This window comes from Tauraco erythrolophus, chromosome 3 (assembly GCF_009769465.1).
Source record: "Tauraco erythrolophus isolate bTauEry1 chromosome 3, bTauEry1.pri, whole genome shotgun sequence".
NCBI classification, from domain to species: Eukaryota; Metazoa; Chordata; class Aves; order Musophagiformes; family Musophagidae; genus Tauraco; species Tauraco erythrolophus.
The window spans coordinates 92,705,433-92,728,540 of NC_141467.1; the positions used below are offsets into that span (position 1 = coordinate 92,705,433).

The 23,108-nt window shown below is 40.9% G+C and overlaps 1 protein-coding gene across 2 annotated transcripts in view; it reads left to right on the plus strand.

Annotated features, from left to right (window-relative positions):
* The window catches only part of FER1L6 (fer-1 like family member 6), a 70,241-nt gene that overhangs the window by 40,743 nt on the left and 6,390 nt on the right, over positions 1-23,108 (plus strand). Inside the window, exons 24-38 of one of the 2 annotated variants that reach the window (XM_009989592.2) lie at positions 884-1,067; positions 1,270-1,454; positions 2,751-2,873; positions 2,998-3,037; positions 4,928-5,043; positions 6,729-6,860; positions 7,897-8,022; positions 9,055-9,182; positions 11,024-11,194; positions 12,383-12,543; positions 15,391-15,533; positions 16,095-16,183; positions 18,174-18,272; positions 21,541-21,782; positions 22,118-22,281. In XM_009989592.2, coding sequence (XP_009987894.2) covers positions 884-1,067; positions 1,270-1,454; positions 2,751-2,873; positions 2,998-3,037; positions 4,928-5,043; positions 6,729-6,860; positions 7,897-8,022; positions 9,055-9,182; positions 11,024-11,194; positions 12,383-12,543; positions 15,391-15,533; positions 16,095-16,183; positions 18,174-18,272; positions 21,541-21,782; positions 22,118-22,281 — 2,103 coding nt within the window. Of the gene's footprint in view, positions 1-883; positions 1,068-1,257; positions 1,455-2,750; positions 2,874-2,997; positions 3,038-4,927; positions 5,044-6,728; positions 6,861-7,896; positions 8,023-9,054; positions 9,183-11,023; positions 11,195-12,382; positions 12,544-15,390; positions 15,534-16,094; positions 16,184-18,173; positions 18,273-21,540; positions 21,783-22,117; positions 22,282-23,108 lie in introns of both variants that reach the window. The other variant, XM_086609557.1, reaches the window with a different exon arrangement.

Sequence of the window (23,108 nt, forward strand, 5' to 3'; positions counted from 1 at the left end):
TAGGTTGAAACTTGTTGGCTGACAACAGGGATATTTTTGGTACTTTTTCCTCCTCCTTTCCCGTTTTGCAGGGTAGTGCTCAGTCTCCTTTATTTTCTTTCAATTCTTTTAATTTTCCTTTGTGTGTTACTGGGCTATTAAGGAGATTGATCATTTCTGGCTCATGAGCTCTGGACTTTTTCATATTGTAACACTTGCTGTTATGGACTGGAAATTTAATTATCTCCTGTTGGCTGGGTTATAAGAGCTGGTACTTTTAGTGGACAAAGGTCAGCATCAGAAAAAAATCATCTGTTAGATTTTCTCTAGTTGCTAGCATCAGGAGAGAAGAAGTTAGTTTATAAGACAAAAGGATAACAAAACACTAACTCGGATACCAAAGTACAATTACTACAGTATTTTTAGCTTCCATTGTACGTCACATGTCCAAAGAGCTGTTTTCCCTTCTGTTATACATCCCGCAAAGCATGTAACCACCGAGTGTCCACATGTCATGGTTGGGCAAACTGAGGCAGATAGGTAGCAACAAAGCAGCAATAGCATTAAGACACACAACTTTCAACATGCATTAATTCCTTCTGAACATTCCTGATTCTCCTGGTTTGTTCTAACAAGAGATGCCTGTATCTGTTGGCATGGGACTCAACTCAGTAGCACAGTCCATATGGTTCACTTTGTATTCTTAAGGACAAGGCTTTCTCCAGACTTTGCAGAAAACTGTGAGCGCACCTATATTGCCTATGCCATATGCATTTTGTGTTTTGAGTAAGGGGAGAAGGAGGGAGGGAAGAGTGACAGTCTCACTGCTGTGCATGACAAACATTCTATACATGCTTTATATCCTCTAGTAATTCTCATGCTGCTATCTGTACTTCTTCACTAGGAGCTGCCTGAAAATGAACTCTTGCATCCACCACTAAGCATCTGTGTGGTTGACTGGAGAGCATTTGGGAGGAGTACTCTTGTTGGAACGCACACCATCAATTGCCTTAAGCAGTTCCTATGTAAGACCCAGTTGGGTCCTCAGGCTACACCAAACAGACTAGACACTGCAGAAACTGAGAAAGGTAAATGTCTAAATCCCAACACTGAATAAAAAGATAAAGGACCTGCTTGGAGGCTTAACAATAGGCATGTACTTGGAAGATATGCTTTACTGCATTGAGTGTAGAGTCAAACCCTTAATGATTTGATCATTTGATGATCACAAGATGTGATAATAGCCATTTCTGGAAAAATGTTGCCTAACTCTCCAAGTTTCAATTTCAGCTTCATCTGAGTCATCCCAGCCTGCTGAGTTATCCCGAGAAGAACCAGTTTTAGCTGATCACATCTATGCCGAGGTGGAGCAGGGTAAATGTACGGTGATAGAACCAGACCCATGTCTCACAACACTTCCTGCCACTGAACCTGAGCACTCTGCCTCTGAACCAGGGAAAGAGAGAAAACAGAAGGTGGATATAACTAAACCTGCTAGCTAACTTTCTGTTGCAGTCTTATAGACTTTAGTCCTTCCTTATAAAACGGTAATCTCTTACTTAACTCATGCTATCTTGCTGGCCCTTGGGAGAACTGGTTAGCAATGCTGCTTTGACCCTACGTAATTTCATTACTTCTGTTAATAGTTACTGTCTTTCTCTCCTTCTGTGTGGATGTTCATCCCATACTTGCAGACTTAAGCAGAAAAAAACAACTTGTATCTGAATGTTCTGATCCCTTAAAACATCGATAGCTATTTCTCTATGTAGATTATCTATTTCTCTATGTAGCCTCGTTGTGTTTATCCTGGCCGGCAACTAAACACCACCACTTGCTCACCCTCCCCCACCGCCAGGAGATGGGGAAGACGATTAAAGGGGAAAAGGGAAAGAGACTCATGGGTTGAGATATGAACAATTTAGTAATAATAATATATTAATATGTACATATGTATAATGATAATAATGCATATAAAAAAGTGATGCACAGTACAATCACTCACCACCCACTGACCAACACCTGTCCCATCCCGACTAGTGATCCCAAAACAGATAAGTCTCAACACTGCAATCCCGGACAAATGTGAGGCCTGAGAAGAGAGTGAGAGAGAGAGAGAACACTCCGAGAATCTGAGAGTGAGAGCCCTGGGAAGAGCAAAGGCCCTTCTTCATGGTCAACCCCCATCTATATACTGAGCATGACGTTGCATGATATGGAATTCTTCAATGACCAATTTAGCCCTGAATCTTAAGTCTAAGTTCGAATCACAAGGGGAATTGTGGACCCTTTGACCCGGCCATGGTCCCCTCAGTCTGTTGTGCTCCTGCACACTGGTGAGAACATGGCAAGCTGAAAAGTTCTCAAGGTCTCAGTGCCAACTATAAGCATCAGTGTGTTATCAACTTTCTTCTCATAAACAAGTCCCAGACTGAAACCAAAACAGAGAGGTCTAGCCGCTAAAAAGAAGAACTAACTCTGTCCCAGCCAAAACCAGGACAAGCCTATTGCCTGGGTTGCTCCTGTGGCAATGTCTCAAATGTTCAAAGTTTTGGAATTATTGGTAGGTAATATAGAGATAGCTTTAATAATATGATGATCCTGATGAAGTGTCTTAGAATGAAAGACAGAGACGCTAATTCATACTGCATTTTATTTAGCTTTTGGAGGTTGAAATTTTCTTTGCATACATCTGTTCATGCTTGATGTCATGAGTCAGGTGACTACTTTTAATCAGTTCTAGAGTTAATAGTGTTTTTCCCATGCTTTGGTAGGGTATGAAAAAATCCACCCGACGATCAACAAAGAGGAGAAAAAGAACAATTGCAGATGAATCAGCTGAAAATGTTATTGACTGGTGGTCAAAATACTATGCTTCTGTGCTCAAAATGCAAAAGGTAAGTCACACAGCATGCCCAAACTCTTATGAAAGAGCAATGTTTTAGATTTACTGCTGAATGTGTCCTTTTCGATGTTACATTCATAATGAGAAGTTTGTCCATCATTTTTTTCTTTTGAAAGGCAAAAGGAATTTTTACCAGTGAGGGAAAACCTGAAGACAGTAAGTAAATTATTTGCATTTTTCTATTATTTTGTACTACTAATACTTTGCTTCTCTACTATTTTGCCATCAGCAATTAATGTCTGGTAGCAGAGTAATGCTAGTATAAGGGATTATTCTTTCCCCTACTGCTGATCAGAAAGTGGGTAGGTTAAAACTCCCCAGGCAGTGTTGGGTTAACATGAGTTTCCTGTCATGCAAATCTCATACACAAAGATTTACAAAGTCAAAATCCTAAATGATGGTGAAGATTATCCTAATCTTAGGTTGCATTTGTAACAGGTTCAAAAAAATAAGCTTCTCAAATGTGAATCCAATTCAGGATCAATGATGTAGGAACAGCTTCTACTGAGGAGACTCAGTAGTCATATGTTTAACTTCCATAACTGAAAAGCTTTGTGTCTAGCTCAGATTCTAGTGGAAAATTTTTGTTCAAGAACCTAAAAGAATCGGCCAGAAATGAGCTCTGTGTATGTTGGATGAGGCTTTGGGCAACCTGGTATAGTGGAGGGTTTCCCTGCCCATGGCAGGGGGGTTGGAACTAGTTGAGGTCCCTTCCAACCCAAACCATGCTATGATTCTATGATTCTGTACATATATATGTTTCCATACATGTATATTCTGGGGCTTAACAGAGCCTCCCACAACCAAACAGATATCTAGAATTTTTTTTTTTTTTTGACAAATGTGACTGCTTGAGCAGACTGCGAGAGAAAACAAATGTTTAGTGTTTACACAGAGCTGCTATTCAGAATAAAACCATAGCATCTTCCCATGCCAGAGGTGACTGCACTTCACCAGTGATTGAGGTGATTTCTATTTTAAAGGAGACGTTGAGATTGCTTTGGATGGAAGAGACAACCTAAATGTTAGATGGTATCATTCTGGAAGTAGCAGCTGATGGTGTTTCAGTGATCATCAGGACTGCTGAGAGATGAGGTGGAGATCAGTTTCTGAATGAAACTCATTTGTCCACACGGAGGAAACATTTAGATAGAAAATGTTCTACGAAGGCGTGATGTTCACTTACAATTAGAAATTTACTTGACACTGTGACATCCACCCACATGCTATTCAGGCAATTGTGGCATATTGGTTTTGACTGATGGCTTCATATCTTGAAAATTCTCTTCTGATAGCTTTTTGTTTCAGATTTTCACCTGTGATGAAAAGCATTATACATACAGAGCAGCACTGATATAATATATGCATATTTCTAAATATTTAGTGATATCAGACACAGATGAACTACTCAAAAAATGAAAGTGAAATGAACTCAAAATCCAGATTTCAGCCAAAGAACTGAACTGTCTCAGTGTCATTTTTGAGGGCTCACCCTCTATTTGTTGGAAAGTCCCCTCTCAGTGTTCTGAGTCTGGCTTGAGGCTGGTCAGATACCTCCTCCTATTTTTCATACTTCTGAGCTTTTCCAAGATGAGATACACTCTATTTTGTGATACCCTTGAGCAGAGAAGGACTTGGATCATCTGATATCTGAAGTACCAGGCAGCCTAAATAGCAGCTTCCAGTTTTAAATAAGCCGTAAATATTATGTGAAAGCTGTTAATATCTGTTAGTTTGCATCTCAGAGGAGTTAGAGAGGAAGGAAAGAGCATTCCAGGAGGTGGCCTGCAGAAAAGGAGTGATACAGGACACCATCACACTTGGTCCAGCAAGAACATAAGGAAGACTGTCAGCCACGGAGACGATAAAATGCCACCTCTCTGCTTGGGAGGAGTGATGGAAAAAGAGACGACCCTGGGCTTGGCAGTAGAAGAATGAACGGAGAAGGAGCGAGGGCGACTCATTAAAATGTATTTTACATCCTTATCTGAAGCATTTAATATGCTTTGCTCATTAAACTTACATGATGTCATGAACTCTCTGCAGATAAGCAGACTTCTGACCACATTGCATTGATCATAGAAGAGGAGCCAGACAAAAAGAAGAAAGAAAAGACATTGAAAAGGAAAGAGAAAGAATCTCCAAACCTAGCAACACTGCAGGTAAGAGAGAAGTAAGGCTGAGAAGTAAGGCTGTTATTCACTGCCTCCCCAAAGCTTGACATCAGCAGCTGAGTTTAGCAAACCCACCTTACATTTATTTGACGCTTTAAAATAAATAGAACACACAAAATGATGGTGATAATGCACATCAGCACATGGGGCCCAGAGAAAACCAGGGTCTCATAGGGTGGACGTGGTCCGCTTGGCCTTGGACTTTGAACTTACCAGTATAGACACACCCGGAGAGACTTAAGTGAAAGTTCAATTTTGTTGTTCGTTCTAAAACACTGAATTTGGAAATTAGAAATTTCATGTTGGAAATATTACATCTTATTAAGAATGACTTTAAAAAAGAATGTGGAAAACATCTCTGCAATCACTAGTATATCCTCCCTGATGGGGAGGTGATATTCAGCGTGCTTTAGATTCGGCTGGATAACGATGGGAGGAATTCAAAGAAAACTACATGGGCCATGCAAAATGACTGGAGAGATGAGGAGGTTTGAAAAGATTAGCACTGCTTGGATTAGATTGTAGGTGAATAAAGGTGAATTTGAAACAGCTCTTTCCGTTTTTTAAGAGATGGCACTAGTCCAGGCCCTTCTATTTCACAGTGAATAACACTTCATAAAGTACAGGGGGAAAGTGCTGAAAAAACCACTTTCCTTTTAAAAAAAGATTTGGTCTTTTTACCTATCCTAAACATCTGTCCTCACAGCACTTTATTATTGTCTGCTTTGCTTTCATGTTCTGACGCATTAACATAACAGAATGGGTCAGTACATCAAAGGCACATTGCAGAGAGGAAACAGAAGCAAAGAGCAGCACATCCACATGGTTTTTCATCCACACACCTGTTCATTCTGGCCCTTCTATAGAATCATAACATGGTTTGGGTTGAGAGGGACCTTAAAGGTCACCTAGTTCCAATCCCCCTGACACAGGCAGGGACACCTTCCACTACATGACGTTGCTCAAAGCCCCATCCAACCTGGCCTTGAACATTTCCAGGGATGGGACATCCACAACTTCTTTGGGCAACCTCTTCCAGTGCCTCCCACCCTCAGAGGGAAGAATTTCTTCCTTAGATCTAATCTAAATCTACCCTCTTTCAATTTAAATCCATTGCCTCTTGTCCTATCACTACACGCCCTTGCAAAAAGTCCCTCTCCAGCTTTCTTGTAGGCCCCCTTCAGGTTAGAAGGTCTCCCCAGAGCCCTCTCTTCTCCAGGCTGAACAGCCCCAACTCGCTCAGCCTGTCTTCATAGGAGAGGTGCTCCAGCCCTCGGATCATTTTCGTGGCCCTCCTCTGGACTCGCTTCTGCAGCTCCACGTCCTTGTGTTGGGGACTCTGGAACTGAATGCAGTATTCCAGGTGGGGTCTGATGAGAGCAGAGTAGAGGGGCAGAATCCCCTCCCTTGACCTGCTGGCCATGACAGAGACACTTCTACCTGCTGCATTAACATGCTATTCCAGCAATTGGGAAGGACTTTGGTTAAGGACAAAATTGCTCCTTTTTTAAGTGAGGAATTAACTTTTTTTCCCCAAGGACTTTTGCAGAACCTTGGTTTTATTAAAATCTGTATTTTGAGTCAAAATAGATTTCTAGTCATCCTGTAATAAAAAAGTTGCTATAACTATATTCACTGCACCACAAAAAATAAGCATTCTCCTATTTTCAAAGATTTATGAAGGAGACTTGGAGAGTGAATTTAATAACTTTGAGGACTGGGTGAAAACTTTCCAGCTCTTAAGAGGAAAATCTAATGATGAAGTTAATGCTGACTCTGAAGACAGAATAATAGGAAAATTTAAGGTGAGATTTAATGTTGATTAAACAGGTAATAATTTAGTGACTTTATGTTTCCATGCATATTTCAGGTATACCAAAGATGAAAGAAAAAGACATTGACAGTCTGTTGTAAATAGAATTATCACTTTTATTGAGTCTAGAGTCGTATTTTACCTTTCCCATTATCTGATAGATGAAAGCAGCATCCAGCACCAGGTGTTCACCGTTGTTTTGAAACAAGGAATTACAAAAAAGTTTTAAATCACAGGAGGGAAGAAGAAATATATTATGTAGTCCAGATTCCACTCATGCAACTTTATTACTGCACTGTCAGTTACAGCACCTTATACGTAATTTTCAGTCATTTAAATGGAGGCCTTTACAGCTACTCCTGCTGGAAACAATTGCACAGTCTGATCCAGGGCACCATTAGGCAATCTAAAAACATAGTTCATAGCATGAATAATGTTAGTAGGACTTCAAAGACTTTGTAGTTTAAAGGAACAGATTAAACTTATTGATACCTCAATTAGTTTGCAATGCAAATTTCTGTTCAAATGACTTGCTAGCTGCTTTCAGGCAGTATGAGCTACTGAGCAGCATGAGTCAATATTGATTTATACGAGTTGTAGGGTGGCTGCAAAAATACAGCTGAATTCCAGTCACACTATTGTGAAACTAACCCAGTGGAATTATCAATTTGCAAACATACAGTTAAGAGTAAAGCATTATTTTTATAATATTAATACTAAGAAAACTAGATCTAGAACACCTGCAGGTGTTAGTACTTTAAATAATAGAGAGCTAAGAGCATGTGAGTACTTCTTGCAGCAATCTAGCTGTGATGATAGTACCACATTACAGAGCAAAGACATTTTAAAATATGATGTTAAGTGCACTAAAGCCTGTGCTCCCTTTAAGTGGTACCACAAAATATGTTGTGTGTATGTACATGCTGCAGCACAGGCTGCATGAATAATGTTTTGTTTGCATTCAACGGGTTGTTTTTGTATTGCACTTGATCTGTTTTCGAGGAGGATAAAAGAGAATGTATTACTAGGGCTCCTTCTGCATATACCCACGTCCTGAGGATGGCAGCTTGCTGGACGGAGGGCAGCCCCGCATCCTGCAAGGGATACCACCAAACCACTCTGTCCAAGTCCTCATCAGGGTTTATATTGTGGCGGTAAGTGGACAGATGTTCTTTTAACCTTGAAATAATGTGGCCATTTCTTTTCAACTCAGTTTATCTCCAGTGTCCTTGCAATGAAGCTTCTGAAAATCCTTACGCATGTGGTAGAATTTTTTGGGGGTCATATTTCAGACAATGTTTCATGTCGTAGAAATGGTTGTTCAAAGTAGAAAACATTGCATATTCCTCATGATAAATCACAAGATTGGAGAATCACTTGTTCAAACTGAAAGGGCTAGAGGCATGACTAACATAGTATGGACAACCTGTTCCAGCCACATAGTGCAAATGTAGCCAGTTTTAATCAGTAGAGTTGTTTAAAAATGACACACATTTAAACAAAACCTCAGCAAGGGAGAAATGGGAGCTTTTTTTTTTTTTTTTGAGGGCTACGAATTGCATGCAATCAAAGTGGTAGATGTTGTGAATAAGTGACAGGATGGAGAAAGAGGTTGAAATATAGTGGACAACATGATGAGAACATGTGATGTGGTAAGTAGAAGGGGTAGAAGGAGCTGGTATTTCAGAGAAATAAGAGTTGCAGGTGATCAAGAGGGGAAGAATCGCATGCAAAGAGACAATGGCAAACAAAACTGAAGAGAAGAACAGGAAGAGATTGCTTTATTTCCTGAATATAAAGACTTCCAAGCCATCTCGTAAACACAGTCTGAAGAGTTACTTTGCTGTGTTTAAGGATCTGGACCAATATTTTTGGGAAACCTTTCCTGAATCCTACATGCATTGATGCAGCCAGCTTCTTCCCCAGTGTTGCATCTCCTGCTCATCTCTTTCCATCTTAGTGATGGGACAGCTCTTATACCTGCTTCACCTTTGCAAACTGTCTTCTCCAGATCATCTTTTCCCTGTAGCCTGCAAAGCTAATTGTAGAATTTTATATTACACGAGGCAAGCGAAGCCTCTGCACTTCCAGAACACCCAGGACTGGGCAGGAAACCCATGGTCCTGTGTCATGACTGTGCTGCATTTAAGGAAGCTTCTTGAGGACACTGTCTTTCTTCCCAACAGGCGTTTAACCTCAGCCCAGCTGATCCAGATGGCAAGTCAGATCCCTACATTGTGCTAAGACTGGGCAGCACAGAAATTAAAGACAGGGAAAACTACATCCCCAAGCAGCTAAACCCAGTATTTGGAAGGTCAGTGATGGCTTATTTTGTTATTCAGGGGTGATTTCTGCTTTATCACTTGCCACTGACATTGCTGTTACTATTACAAACCATTTGTTGTATGCTGATTTCTGCCTGTTTGTATGTTTTGTAATTCTACTGCTTAAAATGTTGAGAATTGGTGTCACCCTGTATGATTATAAATGGTTTCATTTTCGTACCAGTCAAAACACATCACAGAATGCAATCTGTGAGAGATTTAGCAAAATGTTACATGAGAGGAAATGAGGCAACAAATGATCTTCTCTATGCAAATTAATGCAATTGTTAAGTTTAAAGTGAAATAAATATCACCACAGTAAAGTGTGATTTCACAATCTTTGTTGCTATTTCAGGTTGAATAGAGTGCCAAATAAACCTCATAATTTTAGGACTAGGACAAAAAAGGCTGATTTTTGAACCCACGCAGCCTTCTGAATGGGCAACCAGGGCCAAACTGTCAGTAAACATCAATTTTTTATTCTCAATGCCTTATACTCATTTATATTGTTAATGTTAATAGCTGTGACTTTTTGCCAGTAAGTTTCCCTGTTTTAAGAAGGTTGAAAATGTTTTGGGTTGAGATAGAGCTATTCTGTGAGAACACTAAGACAGAGAAACTATACTACATTGGACTGGAAGCCCCCTAGGCCAAGGTCCTGCCTGCAAACGCAGAGACTTAAAGAAAAAAGTGTAACGAAAAAAGGCAAGAACAGAGTGGTCCCTCCATAGCATGCCATCTCAGTTTCTGTGATTTAAGGTCTTCCTTAGTAGAGGTTGCAACTGACCCATCATTATGACAAACTGTAAAGCGCAGCTATTATAGATGCATATAGATGGAATGGGAAATCACCACTTTGTTTGTTGTAGACAAGGTTAGGAATGGGCTGCTCATTCGGATCGTCCTTGCTGCTGCTGCCAGTGGCAACACGGGTGACTGGACCAGCAACTCCTTCACAGCAGTAGCATCAGTCATTGTAAACAACATCTCGTCATCCTGAAAGCCGTGGTCAGCATGGCACCAGCAACCTCTAGCAATCCCAGACCATTCCCAAACCTCTCTCTCCTCCAAAAACTGCTCTGCTACTGCTACAAAACTCACTTTGGCTACTTTGAGAAAAAGGACAAAACTTGTTCCTCAGGAGACAAAACTCAGTTTTGCCTGTGCTTTGGAGAAATTTGGAGCCAGCATTGTGATGATGAGGATGTCCTATCTTTCACAAATTTCTCAAATCCCTTTTAAAATCACTTTTATATTTTCAGCTTCCTGCAACATCTCAATGACAATGATTCTTATCCTTGAAAAACTGAGGGAAAGGGAGTTCTGGTCTTTGTTTTTTTGAGAGTTGTTTAAAGCTTTTGCCTGATTGTTTTGTTGGGTGTCCCCAGACTCCTGTATTCAATATTTAATCTGAAGCTTTTGGAATAAAACAAAAAAGACTCAGATGTCCCTTTTGAGAGTTCTGAAAAGCATGTGAGAACTCTTACAAACAGCTTTGTTAACCTCGTAATTTCCGTACTTCCACCTTTATTGGATTCAGGATAAATCATTGCAGCTGACCATCTCCATCCCAGTGCTCTGCCTACTGTAGGTAGGAATAATCTTAAAAGTGTGTAAGGAGTGGTAGAAAAGCAGGAGAAAGAAAATACTTTTGCACTGTGTGTTTCTCATATATTCAGGTATTTCATTGAAACAAAAACCACTACCAAAAAAATCCCACTGCTTTTTAGAAAATACACTGTCCATGTGTTGTTTGCATAGTATTCATTAACTTAGTCTTTTAGGCTTAAAAACTGATTTGACTGCACATAGGTCTCAATTTTTGCTGTAGATCATTTGAAATCCAAGCTACATTCCCCAAAGATTCCTTGCTCACAGTCCTGATCTATGACCATGACTTCGTGGGAACAGATGATCTCATAGGAGAGACTAAAATCGATTTGGAAAATCGTTTCTACAGCAGGCATCGAGCTACCTGTGGGTTACAAAGTCAATATGAAATGTAAGTACCTCTTCAGACAGCAACAGAGCACACTGTGAATGACTTCACTTGAAGGAGAAATTCCAGATGTGGCTAAATATTATGCTTTCTCCAGCACAAAAGTGTCACAGGAGGTATTTTAATTAAAATTCACCAAAGAGCCTAGCAGTGGCTCTGGGTAGCTGCCAGCCTCAGCAGGAAGGGGATGTTTTAAAATTAACAACACTGTTTGTTCACCAAGTATTTTAGATAGTAAGCAGCCTATGTATAACATCCCTGCATGACAAACTGCCTTTGGACAGGCATAAAGGGCAAATGGAAAAACATCTGCCAGAGAAGTTATGGCAGGGCTGTATTATTCAGCCTTGAATATTCTGCTCTCCATCATTCAGCTGCAGCTGGAGTGACTGCAGCAAGAACAGCGGGACCGGCGTGGGTCTGGGGGAGGGTGGGAGCAGAGTGGGGCTGCTGGTGTGGCCCCTGTAACAGTGATGAGTCACGGGGCGGTGGTGTTGAGCTCCTGGTCCCTGACATACAGCTGCAATCTCAAAGACATGTGCACAAAGATTAATGCAGAGAAAGTCAAACTAAGATAACTCCGTTGCCCTGGAGTGGGGCACTAACTTGGGAGATGCAGGTTTGGTGTTCTTCTCCTATGATTGTTTCTCTATTTTATCTACAAACAAAGGGTAGACAATGTAAAAAAGCAACCCAGGAGCACAGACCAAACCCCAAGATTCCCCTTGCCAGGTCAGTCTCCAGTGTGAGGTTCCTTTATGTGCTTGTTCCAGGTCCAGATAATCTTGACTTCTCCTCTGCGTGTGGGACCCACAGAACACTTCTCCTTAAATGAAGGTAGAATATGTAGACTTCAGTCCTTTAGGTAGAACAGGGAACGAGCTCTGGTCCTTTTCCTCTTGGGGAGCATGCCAATGCCTGGGCTGCTTAATCTAAGCTGTGGATAAGGCTGCCTCAACTTTTCCTGTGTTTTAAGAGAAAAGAGTGGATGGCCCCTGGACCTGAGCAGGCAGAGGGTGTGTCTCAAGTAAGAAGTAGTGCTGGACAATTCAAATGAAAAGTTTGGCTGAGCAGATGTCAGGGCCACTCACCATGAAGTAAATTTCTGCATGCAAACTCATGATTTGTCAGTGCATTTTGCTGAAGGAAAACCTCACCCATTTCTCTTCATTCTCTGTTCCTTCCTTGCAGAGAAGGGTACAATGCGTGGCGAGATGCAACCAAGCCAAGCGAGATCCTCACTAAGCTGTGTAAGGACTACAGAATAAGTGGACCCTTCATGCGCCCAGGGGAGATACAAGTAGGGACAAAAATCTTTAAGGGACAGACAGTCTTCACAGAAGATGAGAACGGTAATGAAGCAGTTCATCATTCTTCAACTGCATTGTAGCGGTACCAAGAGCTTGCCCAAGCTGTAGCTAGGGCCCCGTTGTGCTATGCACTCTGGAGTCAGATTGCTGGAACCTCTCTCTGCTTTGGAATACTCATATAATTGTGGTGATGAAGGTTGTGCCTGTATTAGGTATTGAGACAGTTATTGCTGATGACCTGATATCCCCATGGTAGGTATTGGGGGATACTTTGGACTAGCTTCTGTCTTAACCAAAGGACAGGATGCCCAGGATTGGTTGGAGTGCAGGGGACAGTCTTGGAACATGTCTTCTAGCTTAGTTTCATCTGAAAAGAGTGCAGCTTGCATGCTCTGAGATCCTTCAACACAGCAAATCAAAGCATGGGAAGTCAGGGAGAGTCTTTTCAAAAATACAATCCCTGCCTAAACTCAAATACTAGTGTAGACAGACCCAAGAAGTGAGAAGAAGTTGGAAGGGAAATATAGATGTGAAGTTACTCAAGGTCAGACAAGTCTCTGTTTGACCAATTAGATTTCAGGCCACTTACCTGCCAGTCCTACTTTGCCTCCTTTGCTTTCCTCTCTTGTTTTTTTTTACTCCTCTTGATTATTAGTCACTCTGTCTTCTCTTCTGAAGCACTAACACAGGACTGCATAAATCCAGGTATCTGTGGGGTCCGTGAATCCAGGGGGCAGGACAAGAACTTGCTTTCAGAGCTCCTAGATTAAAAAAGAGGTCAAAACTACGAGGAAGTTGAGGGTCCATATCACATAGAGGTGAACTGGGACAGAGCTATCAGCAAAAGATGTCCCTGCCCATGGCAGGGGGGTTGGACAAGATGATTTTTGAAGATCCTTTCTAACCAAAACCTTTCTATGATTCAGTTTTATACTTAGGGTAAGGAAAAGAGGTGTGGTGAGGATAGAGACTTTCAAGGGGAAACAAAAGGAGCTAGTCTTGGAGACAGTAGTGGACACCATGGCAGTGTAGGCAAACCCCTACTCCCGTATCTGTGTTTATTCATCTTTAAGCAAGTTCCCCTTGGCAGCTACAAAATATAGCTCACACCTCAAGGTGAAGGCTGCTAAGGTAGCACTGTTGAAGGAAAAGTGTTGATCCATTTTTGGTTTCTTGACCTGAGAGAGATTTATGACTCCAGTATTGCTGTTTGTTTTCCTCACTAGCAGATAACTGCGTGTGATACCAGCAATGGGATCTCTCAATCAAAATTCTGGTTCACTAAAATGAACTTCAGACAAACCAACATTAGACAAGATGATGGAAACCAGAAGCAAGGAAATACAGAAACAGATGGCAAAGTCCAAAGTACTTATGTACACAAGTTTTTCAACATGTAATAAAGAAATAGTTTACAGTTTCCTGCTTAATTCTTATCCTGATTGCTGTTTTGACAAATGCATCTGGGTCTTTATTTCCTGCTGAGTTTCTGTGTTGGTCATCATTTTGATCTGTAAAACTAACAAAGACCACAGATTAGAGTTCTAGAGGAGTACTGAAAAAGAGAAGCAGTACCATTTCCACTTCACAGGTGGAGAAAATGATACTTATGGGCCTTACATCTAGCGTTAAATTATGAAAGAAAGAATAATTTAACTTTGCTCTAGGAGCATAGAAGTTAGATAGAACACAACAGAACAGAATAGAATACAACACAATACAATACCATACGATATGATACAATAGTTCTGTTGGAAGGGACCTACAACAATCATCTAGTCCAAACGCCTGACCACTACTCCCAGGTAGTCTAGGACTACCTGTAGCCAATGGGAAGAAATAGGCATCTTCAGAGGGTGAAAAAAATCTTTAGAAAGGTGTCTTAGAGACAATACAGTTTATCATGGGACAATCTACGTCCTTGCTATTGAGGATACCTACTAAGTAGCAAAGGCTAAAGACCTTGCTTTTAGCTGGCTAAAATTGGATTCAATACATCACATGTCAAACATATGTTCTGGCACAAGAGGGAACCAGGACTCATAATCACAGGGTCATCCTTCCTCACTCTCTAAGGCATTAGTAAGGGTTTAATACCTATTGTTTAAATTCCAAACAAACCTTTTGTCACCTAACAGCAACCCAGAGATAGCTAGTCTTAACTTTCTTGTCACTTGGGTACTTCTATCCTAATCTAGGATACAACCCTCTTCAAAAGCCTGAGTTTCTTTTGTGTGGAACCCACACAAAGAGGGAGGAAAGGGAAGCTCAAGAACTCAAAAGACTTTCTCTGCTTTCCAATATCCACCCTCCTTTCAATATTAGCACTGGTCCTTCCTTGAGGTGCCATTCTCTGGGGTCTCCCTTCCTCCAGTGGCCAAGCTGAGCTGGTCAGGAGGTGACATGTTCTTGCCCATGGACTTCAACCCTCTTCCCTTGAGGTGTGATTCTGCGCTCCAAGAGGGTCTTTGCTGTTGCCATCACAAGGCAAAATGAGGTGCAGGTATAACTACTAGTGCCTATTTACTGTCAGCTCCTTGTCTTTCATGAGGTGTAAAAAAGCCTCATATTTGCCATTTTCTATAGAAAGAGTAGTTCACAGGTTTCCTCCATCGTCCTGTTAGAAACTGCTGCTGTAATAGTGAAATGATTCACTGTGTTATACAGATAAACAGCTGCCTAAATGCTCATCTTCTTGTTACCCCGGTGGGTACACTTATTTACAGGAATTAAATGCATCTCTTTACTTAGCTGGGATACATAAAACCTTCCTTTTAACTCAAGCAGATTTTTAACATCCATCTTTAATAATTCAGAGAACATATTACCAAGGGGTTCAACATTATAACTCAGCTCTCTTTGTTCTTTTTGTTTTACTCTTTCCTGTAGAGGAGCCAGTTGAATCCTATGAACATCTCTCCTTAAAGGTTTTACGCGCTTGGGAAGAAATCCCTGGAGCTGGTTACAAACTGGTCCCAGAGCACATTGAGACTCGGCCTCTCTACCATAAGGATAAGCCAGGCATGGAACAGGTAGAGCAGCTCAGAGGTGGTGATGAGGTGGACCCAGGAGCAGTTTTCCTTTCCTCCAATTACTGTGATTTCTATTTGTATCTGCAAATTTACAGCGACAGCACCCAAATGTTGTACCATACATGAGACTTTGTACACTATCAACCTGGAAATTGTCACACATGTATGTATACAGCCAGTTACGTAAATACACAGGAATCACACGAGGTGTGACTACATATTTTCATTCTTTTAAATGCTTTAGTTTATTAAGTTAACACAAGCTGCTTGTATTTAGCCTTTGGTTCTTTTTCTTCCTTTCATCATGTACTATTTTTATATGGATTTTACCTTGAAGTTGCTCAATTCCAACTTCACCAAATTCCTGAGAGATTGATAGAACATGTGTATGAAAAAAGTATATTGTATAGTAAGTTTATAGATGAAATCACAGTTACAGGATAATGAGCTGGTTGGTGCTTATAGAGGAAGCGGTGGTTTTGGACATCAGAACTGCATTTAAAGCCTTTTAAAGTATCTCTAAAATAGGGTTACAGAGATGTTTATCTCTTTGTTTTCAAGGGTCGCGTACAGATGTGGGTCGACATGTTTCCTAAAGATATGCCTCTGCCAGGACCCCCAGTGGACATTTCACCAAGAAAACCTAAAGGGTAAACTCTATGCTTTCCTCCCAGCACAGTGGCATAAGTCTTCAAAGAGTGAATCTTTCTAAAGTGTCTGGAAAGAACTGTAAAAAGAATTATCACGACAAATTTCTGTGATCCTGAGAATAGTTTTCTTAGGTTCACATGACTTCAAGTTAAAAGAGAGCATCTGGTTTGGTCTCCTCTATTAAATAACTCAGAGAACTGTTGGTTATTTTTTATCAAGAGCTATAACACACCTTTTTTAGAAAGAGATTCGTTTTCACAGAGAGATTGCAGGTGGCTAGAGGAAAGGGTCCCTTAATAATTCTGATGTTATTGTCCACTTGTTGAGCTGAAAGAAGTAATTCTGCTTTCACCTCTTTCAGCTAGACAACTTACTTGACCCTGATTGAGATCTTTAATCTCATGCAATAGTACTACACCTATAGGATTTCCAGCACTTTGTTCAACGCTAAGATCAAGAAACACATAAAGCAGTAACAGACAGAAGAGAGACATTTGGAATAACCTTGTCCTCAATTTCACACAGATACTTAACACTGCTTTATATGCAGCACTACACGTAGTTCTTCAAGGTAATTGAATCTTTGTAAATGAAACACAAAAATGAGCGATAGAGTTCTCAGCCCATCCTGTATCAGCTTTATTCTAATATTTTAGCAAGGCCTTTCCTCAGAATTTTGTATCTGAAGCAGCATCAGGTACTATTCCTGTATTATTTATGTTTGAATGAGAAACAATGTGATAAGAACTTGTTTCTTTTCCTTTCCTTTTACAAAGGCCAGGATTTGACAAAAATAAATCTATGTAACAATTACTTTCTTCAGACCCGAACTTTCTATAAAGCTCCTTAACAGCAAGCATTTTCCAATCCCAAAAGATTTAACACTAATTATACCTACAAAACCAAATTGTTGCTGCCATTTTTGTAGTCTGCAAAAGCAGGGGAAAATACTGTCAAACCATTAATTATGAGAAAGAAAGTAAACATGCAAACGCAAGTTACACATTTTGCCAAGAAATGCATATTTACTGCAGCAAAACAGGCTCCAGGCTCCCTAAGACTTCAAACACTTTGTGAAAACATTTCTTGTTGATGATCTTCAACTTGGCAAGGACCTAATGGAGCATTGCAGATGAAAGTTTCTTTGGCTAGTGCAGAGGTTTGGTTTTCATGGTCAACATCTCCTTAAGAGCTCCATGACCTAGTGTTTCTGGTAACTTTTGGGGCAAACAGTTTCACACCTGAGATTGAGGCTATTTCCAAAACAACACGTCATATAAGAAAAATCGTATGTTGGTGTTCTCAAACGTAAGTTTGGGTTTTTCTCGCAGTTCACACAATGACTCAAGGCATACCTAAATTTTTGAATATCAATTTTTTATATCACCTGCAATATCTGTATTTCAGTTTAAGCTTCTAGAGCTTTGGATAGCCACCATAAATATCTGTATATAGCGTGTGGAAAGGATGGGAAAGCTTTAATCCCTTTTACTGTTGCTTCTAAAGATGATTGCACTTGCTTAAATGAAAATCTCTCTAAACAGTGCTTCTCCTCCCTTTTTGTGCACTGGGTAGGCATTTCTTTTAAAAAGCGTCTCCCAGGGAGCTCTATTTTTTATTTGCAAGCTGCTCATTGTTTTGGAGACTGCTCTGATGATGATATTCAGATCAACTTTGCGTTGTTTCACTGCAGCATTTTTGTGAAAATAATTGCAAAAGAACAGGCACATAAAAAGCAAGGAATTTTCCATCCCTCCGAAGCTGGCAGTGACCCGGCTGCCTTCTAGCATGCTCCAAGAGCTGAGAGGAGCCACCATCCCCACTCTATCACTAGACTCTTGTAAACAGAAGAGCCCTAAAGCTGATGCTATTTTAAGAGTTTTGCACAAATATGTTTCTCACTTTATAAAAGCATGATTTGATAGATGTTTACATTAGTGTCTGACCAGAGCTTGAGTACACACAGGCCTACTTTCTTTTCTTTTTCAGCTATGAACTGAGGGTAATAATCTGGAATACACAGGATGTAATTCTAGAAGATGAAAATATCTTTACGGGTCAAAAATCAAGTGATATCTATGTAAAAGGGTAAGTTCTTGTTGTGATTTTAACCTGGACAGCAACCAAACACGCACAGCCACTCGCTCACCCTCCCCTGGTCCCCATCCCCCAGGGGATGGAGGAGAGATTCAGAAGGGTGAAGGCAAGGAAACTCATGGATTGAGATAAGAGAAATTTAATAATTGAAATACAGAAGGATGATGATGATGATGATGATGATGATGATGATGATGATGATGATGATGATGATAATAATAATAATAATAATAATAATAATAATAATAATAATAATAATAATAATATACAAACGAGTGAGACACAGGGCAGTTGCTCACCACCCACTGACCTACACCCAGCCCGTCCCCAGCTAACAATCCCGGAGGAGAGAAATCCTGAAACTGCAGTCCCAGAAGAGAGAGACAACTTCCTGCCCAACTCTCATTTATACATTATCTTAGAATCATAGAACAGTTTGGTTTGGAAAGGACTTTAAAGATCATTTAGTTCCAACCCCCTTGCCATGGGCAGGGACACCTTCCCCTAGGTCAGGTTGCTCAAAGCCTCATCCAACCTGGCCTTGAACACTTCCAGGGATGGGGCATCCACAGCTTCTCTGGGCAACCTGTTCCAGTGCCTCACCACCCTTGTGACACCGCATGGTATGGAATATCCCATTAGCCAATTTGTATCAGTTGGTCTGGCTATGCTCCCCCCCAGATTTTTGTGCACCTGCACACTGGCAAAGCATAGGAAGTTGAAAATTCCTTGATATCTTAGCAACATCGAAAAACATCAGTGTGTTATCAACCTTCTTCTCATACCAAATCTCATAATAAAACCAAAGCACAGTGTTATTCTAGCTACTAAGAAGAAAACAAACTGTATCCCAGCTGAAACCAGGACAATTCTTCAGGACTTGTTTTTAAAAGAACATGTAGTATTTCATTCAAAAATCAGGCGAAAAAATTATGTTGTGAGAATATCTGATAAGCTATTTCTGTGACCTTGGCACTTTGCTCTAAAAGCCTGTCCAAATTACTCATCTATATTGTATGCTGTTTCTTTTTTTTTTTTTTTTTCCCCTCTTAAAATCAAGTAACTGTAAAATGGCACTAGCCTTACTTCCTGCTCAGGCAGAGATAGCACAAGAAGAGAATCAAGCCATGGTTTAGCAAACAGATCAAACACTTACAGAATTTGAACTCTAAGGGCATACACAGATGCAGAGAGGTATGAAATAATCAGAGAAAAAGGAATTATGATGACATTAGAAAACAGAAAGCCAGCTTATTCCAGGCTATTTCTATGGGAAATATTTTTTAATCTTATGTGGGGAGCGTTTTGGGTGAATGACCATGACCATGCTGGGGAGAATGACATGTGGGCACTTTCTGCTCTCCATCTTCTTCCTGCTGCAGACAAAATGCTTGTCACAGCTTCAGAGATGTCACTGGGATAGTCAGTAAATGGGAAGGATTTCACATAAAATGAAAAGAGGGAGAGTGAAAGAGGAGCTTGACACTCAAACCAGCTCTTTCCTGAGATTGTAGCAAGACATTTTGTAAAATTACTTGCCTGTTTTGGAGTACTGCTTTGCATTTGCTGCTTCTGAGCACAATTTGAATGCAGGTACCAGACAGGGCTGAGGGGAAACTATGGCACAAGTGGCAGTAGGAAGTATTGGAAACCTCAGGTGAGAGACTGGTCTTAGATTTCTTGCTATGTTTCCACTGCTAGAGAGTGAGCTTAGTATGCCAATATGAATTGTGTCATTGTGGAGTCCTGGAAAAATCTGATTTTGTAGAGCACTAGGCACATGGAAAAATGAATTTCCTTAAAAGTCCTGTTGCTGTATTACCAATGACCAAATGCAAAGAGCTGGAGAAGGGACCACTGAGACTGATGGAAAGGGGAAGGGAGGATGTTTTCCACCTTGCAATACTGAAGATTGTGGGAACCTAATAAGAAATCCAAAGTAAACATAAGGACAGAGCACTCTGATAGCAGCTTTCACTTCTATCTTAGGGTATATCTAGATGCATTTTACCAAGGATACTTGTGTTAGCCCTGACCAAGCTGTGTGGGGCATCAGGAGTGGTACTGCTCCTTTGGAGTGAAACATGCACTAACACAACCGTACGGCCCCCAGCGTGTAGCAAGGGCAGTTATTGCACCTATCGCTGAGCAAACCTCCCTGTGCAGTTCCCTGAGAGGAGCTGCTCTGAAATCACTGGTGTTCACACAGATAGATCCAACTTGGCAAAAAACTAACACCTTCAAAACGGTAGCAGAGTACCTCTGAGAGTGCAAAATTGAGGAAATAAATAGGGAGGCAGCCTTTGAGCTGAGCTGTGCGATAACACGAGGACATCGCTAGCAATGCCAGTGCGGTCTGGCAGGGAAAACCAGGGGTCGATAACTTTTTGCTTCTGAGCCTTAACGATGAAGACACAAATCTCGTTATGCTCAGACAAGGCATGTTGCACTGGATCTGCCACCAGACATGGATTTGCACTGGGGCAGTGCTTTGCTTGGGATTGTTACCGTTTTTGCCAATTTCTTTTTGAAATAATCGGGCTTGCAGAGGAAAAGCTACCCTTTGTATGTAGCACAAAAATGCTAATCTTTACTCAAGCTGTGATAAACGATCTTCAGAACTAAAATATACCTAGCTGGATCATTATCTCAGTGGAGGTCTTCAGAAGAGAAGATTACATTTAGGAAAGCATTGTCCTTTTGTAACATAGCATTGCACATCAGATACGCACACAATAGCAGAAACCAAGAGGAAGTCACAAGAAAAAACAGGGAAACTGGTTTGTTTGTTTGTTTATTTATTTATGGCATATTTGTACCACCCAAAACCACAACTGCAAACTGTTTAGGCTGTAATACTGAGCCCTTAAATCAGTCCTGGGACATTGACACAGAATTTATTAGTGTGGCACAACATGAATACAGGGTGATTAGTAGGGGACAAATGAATGATGCTGTCTTTGCCAGTTCCAAACAAGACAGATGCCTTAGCCAATAGTAAACAGCCAACTGGTATTTTGGGGTCTGATCTAAATAAAAATCCCATTCTCACTCTCAAATTTTGATCATCACTGGCCATTCCTGCAGCCTGTGCCTTGGCTCAGAGGTAGCTGGGATCCCGAGCCAGGGCTGTCACTGTGTGTCACCGTCTTGAATGGTTAGGGAGGAATTAGTAAATTGTCATGCTTGTAACAAAATGACAACCACAAGTCCAGCTCTTCCGATGACAGTAGTGTATCCTGCTATGTGCTTGCCATAGGTGGATAAAGGGCCTGGAAGAGGACAAGCAGGAGACAGACGTACATTACAACTCTTTGACAGGAGAAGGCAACTTCAACTGGCGGTTTGTGTTCCCATTCTACTATCTCCCAGCAGAGAAACAAATGGTGGTTAGTAAAAGAGAAAACATATTTTCCTTGGAAAAGACAGAGCGCAAAATACCTGCTGAGCTGGTGCTTCAGGTGTGGGACTTTGAAAGACTCTCTTCAGATGATTTCTTGGGTGAGTATGCAATGGATCTGCCTGAACTTCACATGAGGTCTTGCCAGACCTGTATTTTACAGAGGTTGTACAAAGAGGTGTTTGAGACCCAACTTTTGCTTATCTTTCTCTGAAGTATCACATTGCGAACATACACGTTTCTTGGAGAGGGAATAATTAGGAACTCAGATGAGATGATGCCAGGGCAATACAAATTAATGGCTTATGGTACAGAGAGATCCCCATCTATGAAGCTTTGGCCCAAACTGCTGCATTGCTCCATGTATCTTACTTGGAAGCTGCTGTTTGAATGCATTCTGGTCTCTTGAGTGCTGTCACATTACTTCTCCCTCCAGGCACTCTGGAATTGAACCTGAATGGGTTCCCTCGAGCAGCAAAGACAGCCAAGAGCTGCGACCTAGGCATGGTTGTGGCAGCAAATGAAGAAAACAAGATCTCCATATTTCAGCAGAAGCGTGTCAGAGGCTGGTGGCCTTTCATCAAGGCTGGGGAGCTCACGGTAGGCAGTTCGCTACAGATGAACAGCTTTTCTCTGGGGCTGATATGTTCTGCTGATATCCTGAGCCAAACAGGTACTGATTTTAGAAATGACATCTGAAGAACAACCACCACTGGCAATGCATAGAACTCCTCCAAATGCTTCATCGGTCACCAATAGATTTGGATCAGATAATCCCAGGCAACCAGAGTACTTTGTAATTTTTCTTTACTTTCTTCCACTGTTCATCTCTCAGCACACTGGATGGGTAGTGGAAAATCAGGTGTTTCCAGACAACTTTATATCAGCTGAAGAAATCTTGTGAGGAATCTCATCTGCTTATTTATTTTCTATTTATTTCTCACTTCAACCAGGGCAAAGGAACTGATTTTGGAACCTACCATCATTCTTCTCACTAATGACACATCTGGAATAGAAAGAGCACAGTCCTCTCTTCCTGTTGAAGCATGCTCACTAAGCTAATATTTTTTTTTTGTTTTAGTGGCAGTACTAGTTATACGCTTGGTATAAAGGAATGTAAAGCCTTCTACAAGGCTTGTTATATTAGAAATATTCTCCTAAGAAGAATATGAGTGCTGCCACACAAATTTCCATTTACCTGAAGCCTCCAGCATAACATGACTTGTCAGCAAGGTGTAAATCTCACTCAGCGTGTATCTAGCCATTTATCTCAGGGTTTTCTGCTGCAGTGTCTCTTTATAATATTGTAGTGCTTTCTGTGTATAGTCTGGAGCTACAGTGAAATTCTCAGTGTTTAACACAACTTCTGTATTGTCCCTCTCTTAAAAGCTCCTTTGTACTGTTCAAGCAGCACAGGCAGCATAAAT